At 51.8% G+C, this 17,595-nt stretch overlaps 7 protein-coding genes across 7 annotated transcripts; 4 read left to right on the forward strand and 3 right to left on the reverse strand.

The window, feature by feature from the left end:
- Window positions 1–469: 469 nt before the first annotated feature.
- M430DRAFT_36919 (hypothetical protein) lies at window positions 470–2,712 on the forward strand. Its single transcript, XM_024867020.1, has 2 exons — window positions 470–1,874; window positions 1,926–2,712. Exons 1-2 carry the CDS (start codon window positions 653–655, stop codon window positions 2,609–2,611), a joined length of 1,908 nt encoding a protein of 635 aa, XP_024717836.1. The 5' UTR covers window positions 470–652; the 3' UTR covers window positions 2,612–2,712.
- A 1,765-nt stretch (window positions 2,713–4,477) lies between these two features.
- Window positions 4,478–7,238, forward strand: M430DRAFT_177497 (hypothetical protein). The gene is made up of 2 exons (XM_024863732.1): window positions 4,478–4,731; window positions 4,829–7,238. Exon 2 carries the CDS (start codon window positions 4,888–4,890, stop codon window positions 7,183–7,185), a length of 2,298 nt encoding a protein of 765 aa, XP_024717837.1. The 5' UTR covers window positions 4,478–4,731; window positions 4,829–4,887; the 3' UTR covers window positions 7,186–7,238.
- A 1,071-nt stretch (window positions 7,239–8,309) lies between these two features.
- M430DRAFT_44808 (hypothetical protein) lies at window positions 8,310–9,294 on the reverse strand (the record flags this gene model as incomplete). Its single annotated transcript, XM_024867723.1, has 1 exon — window positions 8,310–9,294. The coding sequence occupies exon 1, from the start codon at window positions 8,874–8,876 to the stop codon at window positions 8,310–8,312; it is 567 nt and encodes a 188-aa protein (XP_024717838.1). The 5' UTR covers window positions 8,877–9,294.
- A 651-nt stretch (window positions 9,295–9,945) lies between these two features.
- M430DRAFT_22010 (hypothetical protein) lies at window positions 9,946–11,537 on the forward strand (the record flags this gene model as incomplete). Its single annotated transcript, XM_024864616.1, has 2 exons — window positions 9,946–11,346; window positions 11,406–11,537. The coding sequence occupies 2 exons, from the start codon at window positions 9,946–9,948 to the stop codon at window positions 11,535–11,537; spliced, it is 1,533 nt and encodes a 510-aa protein (XP_024717839.1).
- Window positions 11,538–13,547: 2,010 nt separating this feature from the next.
- On the reverse strand, window positions 13,548–14,937 carry M430DRAFT_30564 (hypothetical protein; the record flags this gene model as incomplete). Its single annotated transcript, XM_024865960.1, has 2 exons — window positions 13,548–14,664; window positions 14,738–14,937. The coding sequence occupies 2 exons, from the start codon at window positions 14,935–14,937 to the stop codon at window positions 13,548–13,550; spliced, it is 1,317 nt and encodes a 438-aa protein (XP_024717840.1).
- A 1,256-nt stretch (window positions 14,938–16,193) lies between these two features.
- Window positions 16,194–16,995, forward strand: M430DRAFT_177543 (hypothetical protein). Its single transcript, XM_024863734.1, has one exon. The coding sequence runs from the start codon at window positions 16,590–16,592 to the stop codon at window positions 16,899–16,901; it is 312 nt and encodes a 103-aa protein (XP_024717841.1). The 5' UTR covers window positions 16,194–16,589; the 3' UTR covers window positions 16,902–16,995.
- M430DRAFT_177542 (hypothetical protein) lies at window positions 16,996–17,583 on the reverse strand. Its single transcript, XM_024863733.1, has one exon. The coding sequence runs from the start codon at window positions 17,468–17,470 to the stop codon at window positions 17,090–17,092; it is 381 nt and encodes a 126-aa protein (XP_024717842.1). The 5' UTR covers window positions 17,471–17,583; the 3' UTR covers window positions 16,996–17,089.
- Between the last annotated feature and the right edge of the window lie 12 nt (window positions 17,584–17,595).

The following is a 17,595-nucleotide window of genomic DNA, read 5'->3' on the forward strand; positions in this document are numbered from 1 at the left end:
AACGAGATGGAGAGGGAAGGTGTTCCGGCATGGGTGTTGGGATTGACCCTGTGGATGGGCGCGTTGGATGTGTAGCTGGTTAATGAGAGCTGGACATAATGCTCTCGAGGCTATTGGAATGAATTGCTGGGGCCGCGAGACAGGTTTCCTTTATATTGAATCCCTTTGTTTTTTGAATGCTCGTCAATTTTGTATGAAGTGTATGAGCTCTCACGAAACATATGTGCTACTTGTCCAGTTATTGTCATGAAGTCTTAACGCTCCGAAGTACGAAAGTAAAAGTCCGCACGATTGTCTCCCTGTTTCAAGCAGATCTGAAGAGTCCGAGTTGACCACGTATACCTACCTAGGTAGGTAGGTTGCGAGGCCCTAGCAACCGGTTCTCAATTAAGCTTAGCGTACATATATGGCAGTTCTAAATATACAGTACTTTGGCGTTTGAGATAAAGCTCCGTACAAGAAAGCCAAACGCCAAGAGCATCCTAGGACGACAGTCGTCGCAACAACGAGCACCTACATACCTACGGACTAAGTCTCTTCCTGCAATTATTCCCCAGAATTCTCGAAATAATCAACGAACCTTTAGATCCTGGACCATTGTGCCGCGGAGAGGGAGCCTGGATTTCCCAATGCTCGTCAGGGTACCAGCGCGATGCCCCTACCAAAGCTCAGCCCGCTGCAGTCGCGGTTTGCAGCATCTCTTATAGCTTCAATCATGTTGCTGATTCTATACCTTGTTTTCACACTGCCCAACTTGGCATACGCTGCAGATGTTGATTCGACACGAGCGCAAGATCACAACCACGAACGAATATTGGACATGGATATATTAGGGGCCAATGTCGAGAACCTGGATTTAAGATCAGAGGCAGGATACGAGGCAGAATTCATAGGATACGATCGAGGCATTATTGGAAGAGCACCCACAGCGAACAGTCCAACACAGTTGACTAATAATGTCGCGAGGACTGACAATATTGTGCAGGGACAAACATTTTCCTATGTGTTTCCTAGCGCAGAGATTGGGCTTCAAAGCCGAAGTACTGAAGATGGAATGGAGCAGGCAAGGCTGGTGAAGGAGAGTGACGAAGGGGAAGATTTTGAAGACCTCAAACTAAGACCTCGACAATCTCGAACGGTCTATATCTCTGTGAATACATGTCTACAGCCCCGGCCGATACACAACACGACGATAGAACCGCCGCCTCAGCTTCAGCTCTACATATCGCAGTCCGAGAGCAACCCCAATCCCGGTCCAAATTCAGATGGTGTTCAGGAGATGGTCATGTTGGACGGGGGTGCTGTGATGAAGACAGTAAGCGTTACCGGCGACCTTTTCATGGGCGTGTATGGCGTAAATACAACCGCTTACCAAGATGTATGGAATGCCGAGATTGCTGTATCCACTGATGGTTTCTACCACACTTTTTACAACAACTCTGATCCGAATCTTCAGCTGATCGATAGTGACAGTAGTGCTGCACTGCTGGTCACCGGCAACCTCACCAATGAAGATGTCTCGAGTTCGGCGTATCAAGCGGTGTTGAATGCTGCGCCTCCATATCTGTTATTTGCAACCGATAGTAATGAGCGCCCCATTCAAGGCCTTCAAAATTCGTACTGTGGTTTGATGCAGAATGCTGGGATTGTGCCCTCAACTACCGGACAGAGTGCGAGCAATATCGATACGAGCCTTACGACCAGAGGGAATGGTGCACCGAAGCAACAGTTTTATCTCACGGGCATCAAAGGCGGCACAACGTATAGTGCAATTCTCGCAATGTATGGTGGTAGAAATTCTACTACGGGCGGCTCTGGAGTAGTGGGAGGCGGTGGACAAGTCTGGCCAATGATGAACTTTACTACTCTTTCCGGTATGTTCTCTCACGGAGCCTTTTCTAACAGACAGGAGCTAACATTCCAAGATGGCAACTGCGCTGTGGTCTTCAATCTATCTTTCTGTGATCAAACAGCATATGCTGTGCCCGGAAATCCCAACAACTTCCCAAATATGACCTCTCTCGCTTCTTTCTACGACAATGGCGCCTCCCAATACTATCAGAACTTCCAGAACGTATTGGCGCAGATACCTTGCAATACCACCTCTACAGCTCAATACTCTCTTGCGAGAAATTGCGACGACTGTGCTGCAGCTTATAAGGCGTGGCTTTGCTCGGTTTATATACCTCGATGTACCGACTTCTCGTCCGATTTACCGTGGCTTCGGCCACGAAGCATGATAAATCCTTTCCCAAACGGCACGATGCTTCCTCCTGAGGTTGTCAGCGTTGCGAATCAGTCGGCATTCCTCAGCTCGTCCAGGAACCCGATGATAGACCAATACGTCAATCCCGGCCCTTATAAGGAGATCCTTCCTTGTGATGACCTGTGCTACAATATTGTCCAGAGCTGTCCATCTTCCATGTCGTTCGGGTGCCCCTTACCTGGTCGGACGTCATTCAATCAGAGCTATGGAATAAAATCGAAAACCCAGGTGACATGTAATTACCCTGGGCCTAATTATGACCAAATTACAAGCGGAAGCGGGACGATTATGCCGCATCTGCTGATGTTCGTCGCCCTGGTGGTGATGAGTTTGGTGGCTGTATGAGTTGCGTTGTAACCCCCTTTCTTTTGCAGCGTGGATCGAGGGCATTGATGGCGTTTACAGGGAATCTTGGTTTATAATGAGCTCCACGAAGTATGATCCTTGATGTTGATGGCATAAGGAAATGTCAGAGATTTCCCGTAGCTTTTCTTTGAAAGAAAAGGGGCCTAGAGCGACTTTTGTATGCTATAATGTTTTCATGTCTATACATACCATAGATTTGGAGGATTGGGATATATCCAAGTAGACCGGAGTAAAAGCGCGAATCGATTTGTTTCAATCCTTTACTGTAGCCATAATGTCATCCGATCAACCGAGGGGTCTACATTCAATATTGTACTCTGGATAGATGGATATCTTCAGCGGTTCGAGTGGTAATAAGACATACATACGCAATACAGCATAAGGTTTCAACGCTCTCGTGCCCGATGCCTTTTGTCTCTGCGGAGTTAATGACAGAGCTGCAGTGCTACTGTACTCCGTACGGAGCGGTGGGCGTACCTGGCAGTGTACCTACAGTAGCAGGCTTTTAAGTCAGACCGGCGCCTCCCAGTGCCACTTGGCGATGCGAAAAGCTTGTCGTCATATATATCCTGCGAGGATGCTAAGGGCTGCTAAGGGACTACTATTGGCAAAGTTTGAAAACTTTGACGCGAACAGGCCAGCCCTGACCCCGTGCAGGCTATACGAATCTCACACCGTCCCCACGAGGCCCACGGGATAATAATAAGTAATGAGATGGGCCATGACGCAGGAGGAGCAGCTTTCAAGACATGCAATTACGAACGTGGGACAATACCGAAGAATGGTTCTCATGAGGGGCACATTTCTTCTTCCTTGTTCTCCTTTCTTTTTTTCCAAAGACTGATTGCAGGTCGAAGTCTTGAAGGCACATGCGTTGGGCTTTATGCGCGGATGTTCGGTCCCGCACCAGATGCCAAAAGTAAACAACGCGTGGAAACACGCTAGTATACCCAGCTGTTAGCGCTTAACGTTCGGGGGGGTTTAGCCGTCAGAGGGGTGGACATAGCCATCTGCTCCCCCCCAATTCCCAATAGTAGCAAGCGAGTCATTAAGTTTCGCCTGAGTATACACCTACGATCGATAGTCAGGGGTTTCAGGCCAATAGTGAGGAATTAGATCTAGAAGTCACTGATTAGCAGTGCCGTGATTAAATGACGAAGACAGATATCGGGTTTGGCCTCGTGTCAACCTTAAACTTTGTTCCTGGAAGGGAACGCAGGTCCACGGAGGCGGAGTCACGGGGTGCCACTGATGCCCACAGATAGCCGCTCCCTGCCTTAGCGATCTGATAGACGCACGGCGGTGCCTGGCCGAAATTTTCCCCCTCGCGGCCCGCTCTTCGAACCAACGACCAGCATCATCAGCTTCATCTATCCCATCCACGCTCCATCTCCCACCCAATCAATTTGCATCTCGACGTAGCTCTAGGCTCCAGGAATCCCAGAAATCCCAAGAATCCCAGCGCCTTCAGCGCCCAGTTGATCAACCGGCACTTCCTCCTTCCAGGGCTCTCCCGTTCGTCCCCAATCATCGCCCACTCAATTGGCTGAGCTGGCCTGGACTCCCTTCGCCTGGCATTCTTGATACCTCATACCAGCCAAACCTTGCGTCCGGCCAGGCTCGTTCTGATACCGAGATCCCAGGCAATTTGCTTGAGAGGATCCTGCTCGGCCCTGCGCTATCACCTTACGCCTCGCGAGTCACGCTTCTTCCTCCGTCCAGAACCTTGCTCTTGACCTTGAACCTGCTCGATCTGCTCCGACCTGCTGTGCCGTACATGTACAAGTACTGGTGACAGGTATCCCGCGTCCGCCTCTAACCTCCCCTCCCCTCCCCGCCTCGGCCTGCTCCTCCTCCCAGACAAGAGGGAAAGACGTCTACAGCTCGAGCGTCAATTCTCACAACTTCCACCTTCACCCAACATTCCACCGCCAGCTTCCCGAGGCATTCGAGCTCACCCTTGCTTCCTAGACCTGACGTGGCGTGGAATCTACATCTACTCCGTCCCCTCCGTGCTAATCTCGCTCCACAATCCATCCGATCGTCGATCCTATCCTAGCCAGCGCACCTCGCCGACTTGCCTGTTCTTGGATATCACGGTATGCAAGCTCCCTCCCGATACGTATCCACATCGCCGCCTCTGGGCCTCCTTCACCGATTGACATTTTCCCCCAAGACTGACCTTGAAAAATACAGCTCGCCATCGACATCGCTCCTTGCCCACAATCAGCAAGACGTGTCGTCGACTCCTCACCATGTCGTCGACGCGTTATACGCAGCAGCCGCTGCAAATTTACCAAGATTCAAGCGCATCCTATGACCACGCTCCCATGCCCCCGATTCCGAGCCCTATACGTCCGAAGAAACCATCACCGCTTCGTCCGATAAAGAATGCCTCTTCGAGAAGAAACATTGTTCTCAACCCCCCTCAGCAAGGATACAGCCCGCAATCACCATTAAAGTCGTCTCAGCAGACATCTAGTTCGCCCTCAAGAGCGCCCTTCAACAGCAGACTGAATGTGATTTCGATGCCACCACCGGGCAGGCCTATGCACCAAACGGATTCCATGGAGAAGAAGCAGCCATTGATGTCTAAGTTCAAGCCGCAGAAGGCCCTATTTACAACATTCGCGAGTACAAAGTCCACGGACAAGGAGAATTATCCCATATATGAGCAGCATACAACTTCTTATCGCAATGGATTCGATGAAAGCAACTTCTCCCTTGAAGGCCTGTACGGTCAGAAGCGGGCAGCCAAGCGAACTCTGTTGGAGGCACCATCAATCCATGAATCGAGGGCCTCCAAGAGATCGAAGACCGAAGAAAGGCAAGGAGGAGAAGCAGTTGAGGAACAAGTAGAGCTTCCTGCGCCTGATTCATTTCCGCCTCTTCATGACGATGGAACCAAACCACCGCATAGTTACGCACAGTTGATCGGAATGTCTATATTAAGAGCACCAGCTCGTCGATTGACCCTTGCCCAAATCTACAAATGGATATCCGATACCTACTCCTTCTACAGTCCGTCAGATGCTGGCTGGCAAAACAGTATTCGCCATAATCTTAGTCTCAATAAGGCCTTTATCAAGCAAGAGAGACCAAAGGATGACCCTGGAAAAGGAAACTATTGGGCTATTCAACAAGGCATGGAGCATCAATTCATCAAGGAAAAGCCGGCGCGAAAGTCTGTGGGTCCAAATGAGAACGTATCCTTACTATCTACGAACCTTGCGCCTGTGACGCAACCGGAGAGCTCACAATCCTCGTTCAAGCCCCTTACCCCAGCAGTTCAAGACTTGCCTCCTCAATCAGCGTACACCATGCCGGAGGCCCCATCGCGTGCTCATCCAGAATTGTCCTCTGACGCTACAATTCCAGCATCAGACGCTTTCAATCCTGAAGCAGACGCCGGGGAAGAAGCCCGGGAACTACCACCATCCTCCCCCCTTATCCGCTCATCACCACCTGCGGCTATGATGCACTCGTCACCACCTATGCCTCACGTTATGCCAAGGATGAACGCTACTCCACCTCCTGTTCCACGATTCCCTTCCTCCGATCGAACACGATCTCACAAACGCAAATTCGCATCCATGGATGACAGTGGCTATTTCTCATCACTCGATTCATCTGCCATGAGACCACATCAGGCTAACCGGTTGCTTACTTCAGAAGCTGATCGCCCGCGTATAAAGCGAGGACGTGCTGAGGAGGAAATTGCACGACTTCGGGGCTCTTCATATGATAGTCCAACAAAGGGTCGCACCGCCACATCAAGCTTTGCTCCCCCATCCTCATCACCATTGCGTCGGAACCAGAAACATAATGGCCCATCTAACATGCTACCACCTCTTACACCGGCTGTGAAGTTGCAGCCTCCAGTAAGGCCAGCTCCACCCTCTGTTTCACCAAATACGAACCTCCGTCTGCATCGTGATAGGGTTCGAGAACTGGTGGGTTCGCCGGTTCGAGGTATGGGAATCTTAGATTCGAATCTACCGCCTTGGAGCCCTGCTTTCTGCTTGGATGACAGCCCATTCATTTACGGTGACTTGAACAACGACTTTGACATCTTCGCCGACAACAATTCTGGATTTCTTTCTGTACCTGGCAATGGTTCTCCTGAGAAGCGATCAGCAAAGAGACCCCGCTTGGACCGATCTAGATCTGCCAACTCCGTGGCTGATAACTCCAATTACAATAAGAGTAATACCTCCACCCCCTTGGTGAAGGTTACACCAAATCTAGCCCCATCGGCACTTGACTCGCCTGTCAAGGGACTTGGTTTTATGGCCTCACCTAGCAACTTGCTTAGCCTCAAGTCACCGATCAAACTGGGATCGCCGCCATTTAGCGTCTCTGCCTTCGGCTTGCCCCAGGACGAAGAGTTCTATGGTTCTGAATTCCTATCCGAAGAAGCTACTGACTTCTCCGGTATGGACATCATGCAAGGATTCCAAAAAATTGGTGCCGGCGGTCAGTCTTCTCGCGATACACCAAAGACCAACAATTCTCGACCGTCATTCGGCCGAAACTTCACTTCTCAATTCTAAACCTCTGGCCTTCAATTACGGGCAGAAGTGGACGGATAACGATTTTCTTTTCCCCTCGGGTACATACCTGGTGACGAATGTAACGACATTACGAATTTGGGTGGATCAATCATCTTGCTTGCTATGGCGTAGGATGGAGGTTGATGTGCGTTCAGGAAAGGAAGGATAATGAGCTCTTGGGAGAGCGGGTAGATTGGATAGCCTCACGGTCCTATCGATGATAATGATGTGAGAGTATATACACGCTGCTTTTCCTTGCATGTTTGATTCTAGATATCCTTGTCGGTTTGGTCCTTTGCTAGGTTTTGACGGCTGGTTGATCATCTGGTCTTACAGGCATTGTTGCCTTCTGCGGTCCTGGTTACGGTTTTTGAAGAGAGAATGGGTAGTAGTAGTGATTGAGTAATGAAAGATTACTGTTTTGACTATTATTCCTGATCTTGATCTGACTCTGTGTGCTGCTTGTATTGAATGCTGTCTTATATTGCAACTGATGTTCCATCGAACAGATGAAAGAGGCGGCATCTAGACCTCCTCTTGAATGCCAAGGCTCTGGGTGATCCATCTCACAGCGCAGTACCGAGGCCTTCTCCTGAATGCCGAGACTCGCTCACGATTGAGACAGGTACTCGGCTCGACCGTCCTGACTTGCATTCTCGTTGAACCTCGCGGTGGGTAGTGAGACCATCTCAAAGAGAAGAAAAGAGAATGAGAAAGGAGAAAGTAAGCAGAAAGAATGGCTTGAAGACTGCTGACAGCAAAGCTTGGCGATGTCTTGTAACCATATTATCGAAACCAGGCAAGTATAAATGAAATACGAGCGGTCAACGGTTCCTGTAAGCCAAGAATGATAAGGTTTCGAGAGATACCTAGTTGATTACTTTTACATTCAAAGGGTTGATTAGTAGTTCATTGATATATCGAAATCCCGAACACCGACAAACTCCTCTTATAGAAAATGATTTGGGGGGGGGGGGGGGGGGGAATGGCTAGCGTCAACTTCCGTAAATAACTTAGCGAGCCCGTCTTGCCTCCGTACGCCATACACGAAGGATATCAGGATTTTCCTGAGAGAAAGGGTAAAGGGAATCACTGTATGAGGTACGGATGATACTTGGCAAAGCTCAAGTGTAGGAGGGGTAAAGGATGAGCGTTCCAAATCGGGAACCCTTGGCAAACGACATCCAAGGACTCTTCTCGAAATCCTCCTGATGGCTGGTGGCTTTGGGCGCGGCGGCCATCCCCCATGCCCAGCAGAAGGGACCAATGGCCCCGGATCCGCCCCGTCTTTTTGACAGCGGGGAAGAGACTCCCACAAGCGGTTCTGCGGTTCTGTCCGGGTCGAGAGATATTGCCCTTTGCACTGCCGAGACAGCCCGGGAGGTTTCGGCGGCTGGGCTATTGGTTCGAAATCCTGCTGTGACGGGGCCTTTGAGGAGGACGCACTCGCCCCGAGGGAATGACATATCCACAGCAGAGGACTTGCGCTGACGGGGCTCTACGGGGCGGAGGGGGAGGAGAGTGGAGGAGAGTTGGCTGCTCTCGTCCAACTCTGTCCTCTGAAGTGTCTGAAGCCCCAAAGCCAAGACGCGGGAAAAGGGGGGAACATGAGGATATGGGAAGAGCGGTGGGAAAAGTGACATACATTTCCCGGGCTGAGTGAGTGAGGTGGGTACAACTGTACTGCGCATCGGCTCGGTGGGCACCTTACTCGTGCTCTGTGTGTGTTTTCTTTGACGGGGAGATGTGTAGCAGCAGTTCCACTGATGCCAATTGCCAAGAGGCAGACCACGTCCACATGATGGTTGAGTTGCAGAGGATTCATACAACAAGTGGATGGTTGAGGGGGGCAAAGGGGGCCCTCAAGCAAGGCAAGGCACGGCGTCTACTAAGCAGGTAGGTCTTCGGAGACTTGTTATGACAAGTGCTTGGTTATTACTTGAGGGGTCTTAAAGTGTCCCAAGACTCGACTATTATTATTGATTTGACTTGGGGGGGTTGTTTCTATTATTTGCTTATTGTGGATTTCTGGCTGAATTCTGGCCTAATTCTGGCTTGATTCTGGCCTCTTGTCAGCCCTCCACAAGAGACCTTAGGACAGGAGTAGTGTTGTTTAATATTTGATTATATTACATTACTTTGCCCATTTTTCCTTTTCTATGCGAAACCCGGATTCCGTGCGGATGCTGCCCTTGGGAGTTCAGGAAAATCCCTCATAGCAAGGCGGTTCGCCCGTCCCAGCCCCTCTCTCTCTTCCCACTCCATTCATCCATCTATCCTTTCAACACTCTTATTTGCTGCTCTTTTGCTCGCGCGCTCTCTTTTCGCAGGTGTTGTGACCTGTGTTGTGACCTGCTCTCTCCTGCTCAACCCGTCGCCACCCACCAGTTCTGCGGATAAATAATTATCATTCTACTCCGTAAGCCCTTCCACACAACCCTCTCTTTGCACCACCCTCCCGAGAAGAAGGGAAAAAAAACGAGACAAAAAAAGCCAAGCACCAGAAGAAAAAAAACATCAGCACAAATTGTCAAGGACCCACGCTCACAAGGTCATCAAGAACTCACATCAATAGGAGTGCGGTCAACCCACTCGGAAACCCCAGATCCTACAAGAGCGCGGGCGTTTGCCCGCACCGCCTCGGCGGCGACTCTCTCTCCAGTCCGTGGTGTTCCTATAACCGCCCTCTCCCACCGAAAAACCACAACACCCAACCAACGCGCCCGCGGGCAGTGGGCGACACGCAGAACACCGAACATCATGGCCACGGTCGCCGCGCAACGAGTTCGTCCTTCGCCTTCGACCTCGCAGGCCTCGTCCAAGGCCGGGTCGCCCGAGTCGCGCCCGTCGCCCGCCCAGAATGCCATGTCCGTCTCCAGCACCGAGAGTCTGAATGGCACTGCGCCACCTGCCGAGCCACAGAAGCCCGCCCCCGCCACAGAGGAGAAGCCCTCAATGACGAAGCGTCTAACGCGCATGTTCTCGACGAGAGACGCTCTGCGATCCAACAACAGCGTCGATTCGCAGCAAACATCCGCTGGTAACGCCTCGTCAAAACAAGATCCCCCTGCGTCCTCCACGCCCCGAACCAGCACCCCCGTTCGAAAACCGTCGTCGGCCAAGGAGAAGTCGGACCGCTCAGAGAAGTCCGTCACGACGCTGTCGAAGGAGAAGAAACCCATGCCGAGCCAGCGCTACGCCGTGGTGCCCGAGGCCCAGGGCGGCCATGAGCATCACTTGAAGAGTGCGAAGAGGCAGGAGAAGCTCTCGGACATGCTCCGAAACGTTATCAGTGGGAAGAAGAACGTGGAGCCCCACGAGGGCGAGCAGCAACTATCGCTCATGTCGAACTGGGTCGACCAGCTGAAACGCGAGCGGGAAACTCTGGCTTCAGATAAGAAAGGGGGCCCGAATGCCACGGCGTCGTTGGTAGAGAAGTACGGCAAATGCCAGGAGATTGTTGGTCGCGGAGCTTTCGGCATCGTCAGGATCTCGCACAAGCGGTCAGACAACGGAGAGCAACTATTCGCTGTCAAGGAGTTCCGTCGACGGCCGGAGGAGAACGAGAAGAAATACAGCAAGCGGCTCACGTCTGAATTCTGTATATCGTCCTCATTACGACACCCCAACGTCATCCACACCCTCGACCTCCTGCAAGACTCAAAGGGTGACTACTGTGAGGTTATGGAATTCTGTGCAGGTGGGGATCTCTACACGCTCGTGCTCGCCGCCGGGAAGCTCGAGGTCAACGAAGCGGACTGCTTCTTCAAGCAGATGATGCGTGGCGTCGAGTACATGCACGAGATGGGCGTTGCACACCGAGACCTGAAACCCGAGAACCTCCTCCTTACCACTCATGGTGCCCTCAAGATTACTGATTTCGGGAACGGCGAATGCTTCCGCATGGCTTGGGAGTCAGAAACACACATGGTCACCGGTCTTTGCGGATCGGCCCCCTACATCGCTCCCGAGGAATACGTTGACAAAGAGTTTGATGCCAGAGCTGTGGATGTGTGGGCCACAGGCGTGATCTACATGGCCATGCGAACCGGGCGGCATCTCTGGCGGGTAGCGAAGAAGGAGGAAGACGAATTCTACGAGAGATACTTGGAAGGGAGAAGGGATGAGGAGGGTTATGCTCCTATTGAATCACTGCATCGGGTAAGCCTCCACCTAATCCCCCTGTGTCAACCAACACAGCCATAACGATATATAAACAGGCGCGTTGCCGAAATGTCATCTATTCAATCCTGGATCCTAACCCCGGACGCCGCATCACCGCTTCTCAGGTCCTGAAGTCCGAATGGGGCCGTGAGATCAAGCTCTGCAAAGCAGGGGAGGAAGGGATCTGATCTTGTCTAGCAGGGGCCGCGTGCTCTCAAATGCACGACGGAAGAACAGACCCCATCCTTTGACCGGATGATGACCAAAAGAAGCCCTCTTTTCACTATTACTTGGACGACGAGTCCAGTCCCGAGAAGTCCACGTTCCCGCGCGGTCCGGCGGCTTCCAGATGCAGCAGCACGCACTTTTGTTTGCAATTTTCGAGTATAATTGTATGGTGATTGCGTGAGGGTGGAAAGACTTGATTTTTTTTGTTAGAGGGGCGGCGGCAGCTTCCGAAATCAAATAATGTGAGGTTCTTTTTTTGTTTTTTTTTAAACCAATGCAGCATAGCGATCATGATGGGAATGGAACTACGGCGTCCTCGGCGTTTGACGGAGCTTTTTGACATATTTCTCTGGCGAAATAAGGGAGGAAGGGCGGCGAGGACGGCGGCGGCGGCGGTAGGCAAAGGCAACTACTTGAGGAAAAGCCCAAGAGGAGAAGAAGAGTGAGAACCTTCAACAGGGGTTGGCAAAATCTACGTACCCTCGATGATCCTGGAAAAACAGCACACGATAACTCATTTTCCTCTTCATCTCTCGTGCGCGCGCTCTTGTCAGGAAGCAGCATCATCCTTTTTGTTTTGCTCTTTCGAGTATTCCGCGGACGAGGGAGCTTGTTGAGTGCAGAGAAAAGAAAGGAAAGGAAATGAAGGGAAGGGGATCTTTGTAGATAGATAAGAGAATGTGAGGAGAAGAGACTGAGAGTAAGAGAAAGAGAGAGGAGAGATGCAGGATAGGAAAAGATTGTTTGATAGGAAATCAATCTAAAGAAATTCTAGAATCACATTTTGTATATATTGTATTATTGTATATTGCAAAAAATCATGGCATATCTATCTCTCTCCTCGTTCGATTCCACAATCTCCTGTGAACGAGTCTCGAAAATCCCCATCCATACATATATACATAACTTTGCATGCATGTATGTATGTAGGTATGTATGTATGCATGGAAATCAATCATGCCTCCCGCCCAAGCTCCCAATCACAATCACAAGAGACCTACCTACCTATTTACCTCTGCACAAAAGTTAAATAGAAAAAAAAGAGGGTTCTAGACCTCTGGGCAGTATCACACAGTCGGTACTTGACCCCGTGCTAGTTGTTCGTTCTCTCTCTGGGAGACACGAAAATGTAAATTGACGTACACACAGACACACAACGCACGCACGCACGCACAGCCTTGATCCTGATCTTTCATGACGACGGATGATTTATCATGAAGTAAAGCAGGAAAGAGAGAAGGCAAGCAAGCGAACAAAGTAATAGATTGATTCCCCATTCATCCATCCCCGCTCTAGAGATAGATAGATAGATAGATAGATAGATAGATAGGTAAGGTTACAAAAAGCAACACGACACGACACCGGAAACGCCCATGTCCAAACGCCCATCCACACAAGCTAGCTCTCTCTTGTCCTGTCCTGGGGATGCTGTACGCAGATCGGACGGTTTGATTTGAGTGATTAACAGTGCTGCCCTGCCCCTTTCCCCGCTCTTCCTGCCTGTACGCAAGGAATTAGGCGCGAGAGGGAGGGGGAAGAGGGGCAGGGTCACTGGAGAATTAGAAGATAAACCGGCCGCAGCAGCATTCTTTCCCCTCCCGCCGTCTCTCGTCCCGTCGTGAACTTCCATTGTGACCATCCATCCGCCTCCTTTCCGCCTCCGCCGCCCCTAGGATTCATTAACGCCAGTCCGTAACCAGCAAGTAACGCACTGATGTTGTTGTTTGTTGTAATTCCGATGATGATGATGATGATAATGATGATAGATAAACGTATCGACAGGGAAGGGAATTCCGGTCCTGGTAATGTAATAAAACTGCTGGAAGGATTATTATCCTCGAATGGTATATATTGCTCCCAAGAAAATGAAATCAACAGTTCGATGCCTCTCGACTACCTAGCCAGGGCCTGTGAAATACGGGCTGATCCGAACTCCCAAATCGGTGCAGGATATGCAAGCAAAATCGAAATCACGAGTGGAAAAGGTCCCAGGCTCGATCACACAATCTCAAGAACTCCTCCTTTTTCCTTTGTTGGCTGTTCGGGCTATCCCGTCCTTCGCCGAAAGGTCCTCGTCGTGCCGTCGGCGGTCCGTTGCCGAGAGGTGGGCTGGCTCCATCTTCATACTCTGCTCTCGCCCGTCTCCTGCCCCCGCGGCTAGATTCGCCCTGCCTCATCGTGTTGCCCGTCAGGGGCGACGGGGGCGTGGGCGGTTGGTGACCTCCGTAATGGACGAGTTTAGGGAGGAGCTCGGGCCGGCCGCCTGCTAATTCAACCTGAGCGTCTTCAGCAGAGCGGTACTCTCTAGGTCTGCCCGAGGAAGTCGTCTGGCCAGGAGATGGGAATGCTGCTCTCGAATTCGATTGGGACGAGTTGGACGCGGAGCCGGAGTTCTGGAAGAAGCTTGTCCTCCCCGACGCCTCACGGTGAGCCCCGAGACCTTCGGATGCAAATACATCTGTGATGGGTGGTAGACGATTACTTGTTTGCGTTGCAGGGACATGGTGAATATGGGATGTATTAGAGAGGTTCGATGGTTGATTAGCAATGTGGCGCGTCAATGGGTGTGGTTGATGTCGTCCAGTGAAGGTCTGATTAAGGGGAGCGGACTGAATTACTCTCTCGTGCGCAAACTGCTCATGTGATGGAGCGACGATGCTCAGCCCCGGGGGTGCCTTTCTTTTTGATGTGCCCGGGGTCTTTGTTTGAAAGCCTCCTAATTCTTTCGCGCTATCCATCGGTGCATCGCCTGGCTTTGCTGTCTGTTGTAACCTTGACTCGATGAGATGCCTCTGTTGCTCGCGAACCGAGATACTCCGTTGCAATTGTTCCCTCATGGTTGGATCCTGCGTAACGAATCCTGGAGATAGACAGGCCAACCCCACGTCTTGGATACCAAGACCGCCAGTTTCCACCCCTCGCGCTGTGAGGGGGCCGCCCGACGGCCGCGCTGTGCTAGAATTTAAGTTGGACGCGCTCTTCTTCGAGAGGTCGAGTTTGCGCGGTCTATGACGAGAGGTTGGGAGATCTGGCGACGAGGGAGGCTCCTTTTTAACAATGATCTTGGGTGGTACCCCATTTCGAGACCTGCAGAAATTGCCATGTCAGTATCTGCTGTTGCCGAGGTTCCAACACCCATTGAAACAGACTGGGGACGTACGCTGATGGTGGACTCTTTCCGGCCGGTGTAGCCTTTGGACTCGCACTTGCTGCTCGTTGGGCCGCCTGGTTCGGAGTCGCCGTGGCAGATGTGCGCTGCGCCGGGGGAGAGTTGGGGGCTGCTGCTGTGGGCGCGATATCGACATAGGACGATCTGTCATGAGGTGCTGGCGACGGTGCCATTGCGATGGCAGTACTCATGGTGTCTAAAGGACAGCTTCCGAGCTGGTGTCGTGAATCGATCTCTCAAGCTCTTCGTCGCTCGTAATATCAATATATCACTGTCGCAATGGGGTTGCTCCCTTTCCGGATTCTTGTACACGGCTTATTACGCGGCGATACGGCTTCGTGCGTCTGTGTCTATGTGTGTATTCCTTCTCCTTAACGAGCGACTAGATGTGCCACCACCCAAGCAGACTAGAGAGCCGTCGGCGTATGTCGATTGCTGCTGCTGCTGTTGGTGAGAAGAGGAGTTCCGGAAGGGGGGGTAGAGAGGCTATCGACAACCAGATGCCAGATTGCTTATGAGCGCCGAAAGGGGGGAAGAGGCCGGGGAGCAGGGAGCAGGGAGCAAGCAAGCCAAAGGGAGGGACTGAGGGAGAGGCGAGAGGCGGGAGGGCGGGAGGTCGTAGAAAAGAGAGGATCGCGGGTGGCGGTGAAGTTGTATGTTTTATAGAACTGGAGTCGAGCCCTTCGACAGGAGGTGAGGTGTGTTGTGTATGTGGGGGTATTGGGGAGTCTAAGTAGCGTGTAGGTGTTTCAGAGGCTCAGATTTTCCCAGACTTTCATCCAGACTGGCGAAGCCGCGAAGGAGGGAGGGGTGTTTGGCGTTTTGCGAGAGGACCGCTGCCCCCCGGTACAGTAGCACCACGAGAACTTTATTAGTTACAGACTTTTGCCGGACAAATGCACCGGACGGGGTCCTTGAAGGTCCTTGGAGTCTTGACTCTGGAAGTATCTGTAGTATCTGTCGTATCTGTCGTATCTGTACAGTTCCTGAGAGCCCTGAGAGCCCTTACAGCCCTTAGTAGAGTTCAGCTAAAACTCCGTCCCAGACCTTAGTAACTTGGCAAGGAGGGGGGGGGATGTGACAATGTGCCGCGCAGTAGTCCAGTCAACTCTGGCCTTAGCAGCAGCAGATAGAGAAACCTAGGATCGAGGAGCACGTCGATAATGTAATGTGGGCGGTTTTGGCGTGACGACGGGGGTTTGGACTTGGGACCATTGGCATCGTTTGAGGCTGTCCGGCTCCTGCGTTGGATGTAAATAGCTATAGAGATACCTTATATTATCACTATCTGTTCCTGAACCGCCCCTCTGTCTGCTGGAGCCTGGCCATCTGGTTAATCAAAAAAGGGGTCTCGTCTCGCCCAGTTATCGCCGCCCCTCTCCCCACGGTACGGTATCACAGTAGGATCCGCTGGTCATGCAGTCAATATCAGATCAATCATGTTGGCAAGGCACGTAGGTCGTAGAGCAGCAGTTGCCACCAGTACCCTCTGTCCTCCACAGAACGAAGCCTTCTGCTGAATATCTCCCAAGAACCCTTACGGTGTCTTCCTGACTCATGGTTCTCACCGCATCACATATCTCCATTCACCGCAGCATCATGTCACATTTCGAAATAGAACAGAAGCCATCTCTGCGCAATCCTGAATATCGATATTTGCCCGTTTCAGACGCACGGATCCCACCCCATCTTCCTGCCCAGGCTGTTCTCCTTCGTATTCCTCCTGATCGCCCAGGGCCCACGGCCACGGCGCCCCAGGGAACAGCCACTGGCCAGTCAGCGAAGGAAAATAGGCCTCTTCCTCCGTAAACACTGGAGTAGACTGTCCCTGTAGCCAATATCAATGGACGCTGGATGGATCAGATGGGCATCATGGAGGAGTCGTCGGGCCCGCTCCGCAGCCTCCGCTCCTTTGAGTTCTTCCCCCCTCCTTTCTCTCTCAGGCTCCCTCGAGAACTCAAGCACGCATTGGCCTGACTGGCTAATGCCGGATCAGCGCCCCCCCTGGATCCCTGATATACATTCACCGTTGACAACAAACTCCTCGACGGGCCCTGGCCAACATGGTCGCGTTTTGAAAGGGCCAGAGAGCAAGCCACGGCTGAGCCGCCGCCAACCAGAACTCCCGCCTGCGACCCTCCGCCAACCTCCGTGAAACGCGCTCCTTCACGATTTGCCCAATGGGCGCCCGCCCGCCCTGGCTGCAGAACCTTCAGAAGAGAGTCACGACTCTCCAATGTATCATCACGTCTCAAGGAGAGGCCGGGGTCCTCAAGACTCAAATACTCCGTACAGAGTATGATGGAGCATTGCGCCGTTGAGACTGGAGTCCTTCGTATTTACTTACGACCCTCTTTTTCTGACGAGGATCCGTGGGACTATCGATAATTTCCTGTACCGTTGATCCATCGTCGGGAGAAAGAGAGGTCGGCGCCGGGGCCGTAGCCGCGCGGTTGGGAATATTGAAAAGCCATCCGACTTCCAAGGGTTCAAAAGGAAAGGCGTCTGTCTGGCTGCTCGTACGCCGCACGGTAAGAAGCGTATCAATGATATTGGCTGGAATATTTGACTGGACCTGTTTGCATCCCTTTCGTGGAGTGCTGGGACTGCGACTCTGCGCCTGCGCCGGCAAGGCTGACAGCGAAAAGAGGTCGTGATTTGGACCCTCTCACTTCCCTGACATCGTACTGAAAAAGAGAAACAAAGGGAAAGAAAGAATTGCATGCTCCATACAGGAGCAGCATGTACTTACTTGAAGAATTCCTTGAGGTTTCCTACCTTGCAAAATGCCCAGAGTACCTAGAACCCAGGTAGGGGAGGCTGCAAAATCAGAGTCGAGGCTCTGTGTA

The sequence above is a fragment of the Amorphotheca resinae genome (assembly GCF_003019875.1).
Source record: "Amorphotheca resinae ATCC 22711 unplaced genomic scaffold M430scaffold_11, whole genome shotgun sequence".
NCBI classification, from domain to species: domain Eukaryota; kingdom Fungi; phylum Ascomycota; class Leotiomycetes; order Helotiales; family Amorphothecaceae; genus Amorphotheca; species Amorphotheca resinae.

Coding starts and splice junctions, on each gene's coding strand:
- M430DRAFT_36919 (XM_024867020.1), top strand. CDS start 653: ATGCCCCTACCAAAGCTCAGCCCGCTGCAGTCGCGGTTTGCAGCATCT. Junction 1,875..1,925: donor GAACTTTACTACTCTTTCCG/GTATGTTCTCTC, acceptor TAACATTCCAAG/ATGGCAACTGCGCTGTGGTC.
- M430DRAFT_177497 (XM_024863732.1), top strand. CDS start 4,888: ATGTCGTCGACGCGTTATACGCAGCAGCCGCTGCAAATTTACCAAGAT.
- M430DRAFT_177543 (XM_024863734.1), top strand. CDS start 16,590: ATGGACGCTGGATGGATCAGATGGGCATCATGGAGGAGTCGTCGGGCC.
- M430DRAFT_177542 (XM_024863733.1), bottom strand. CDS start 17,470: ATGCAATTCTTTCTTTCCCTTTGTTTCTCTTTTTCAGTACGATGTCAG.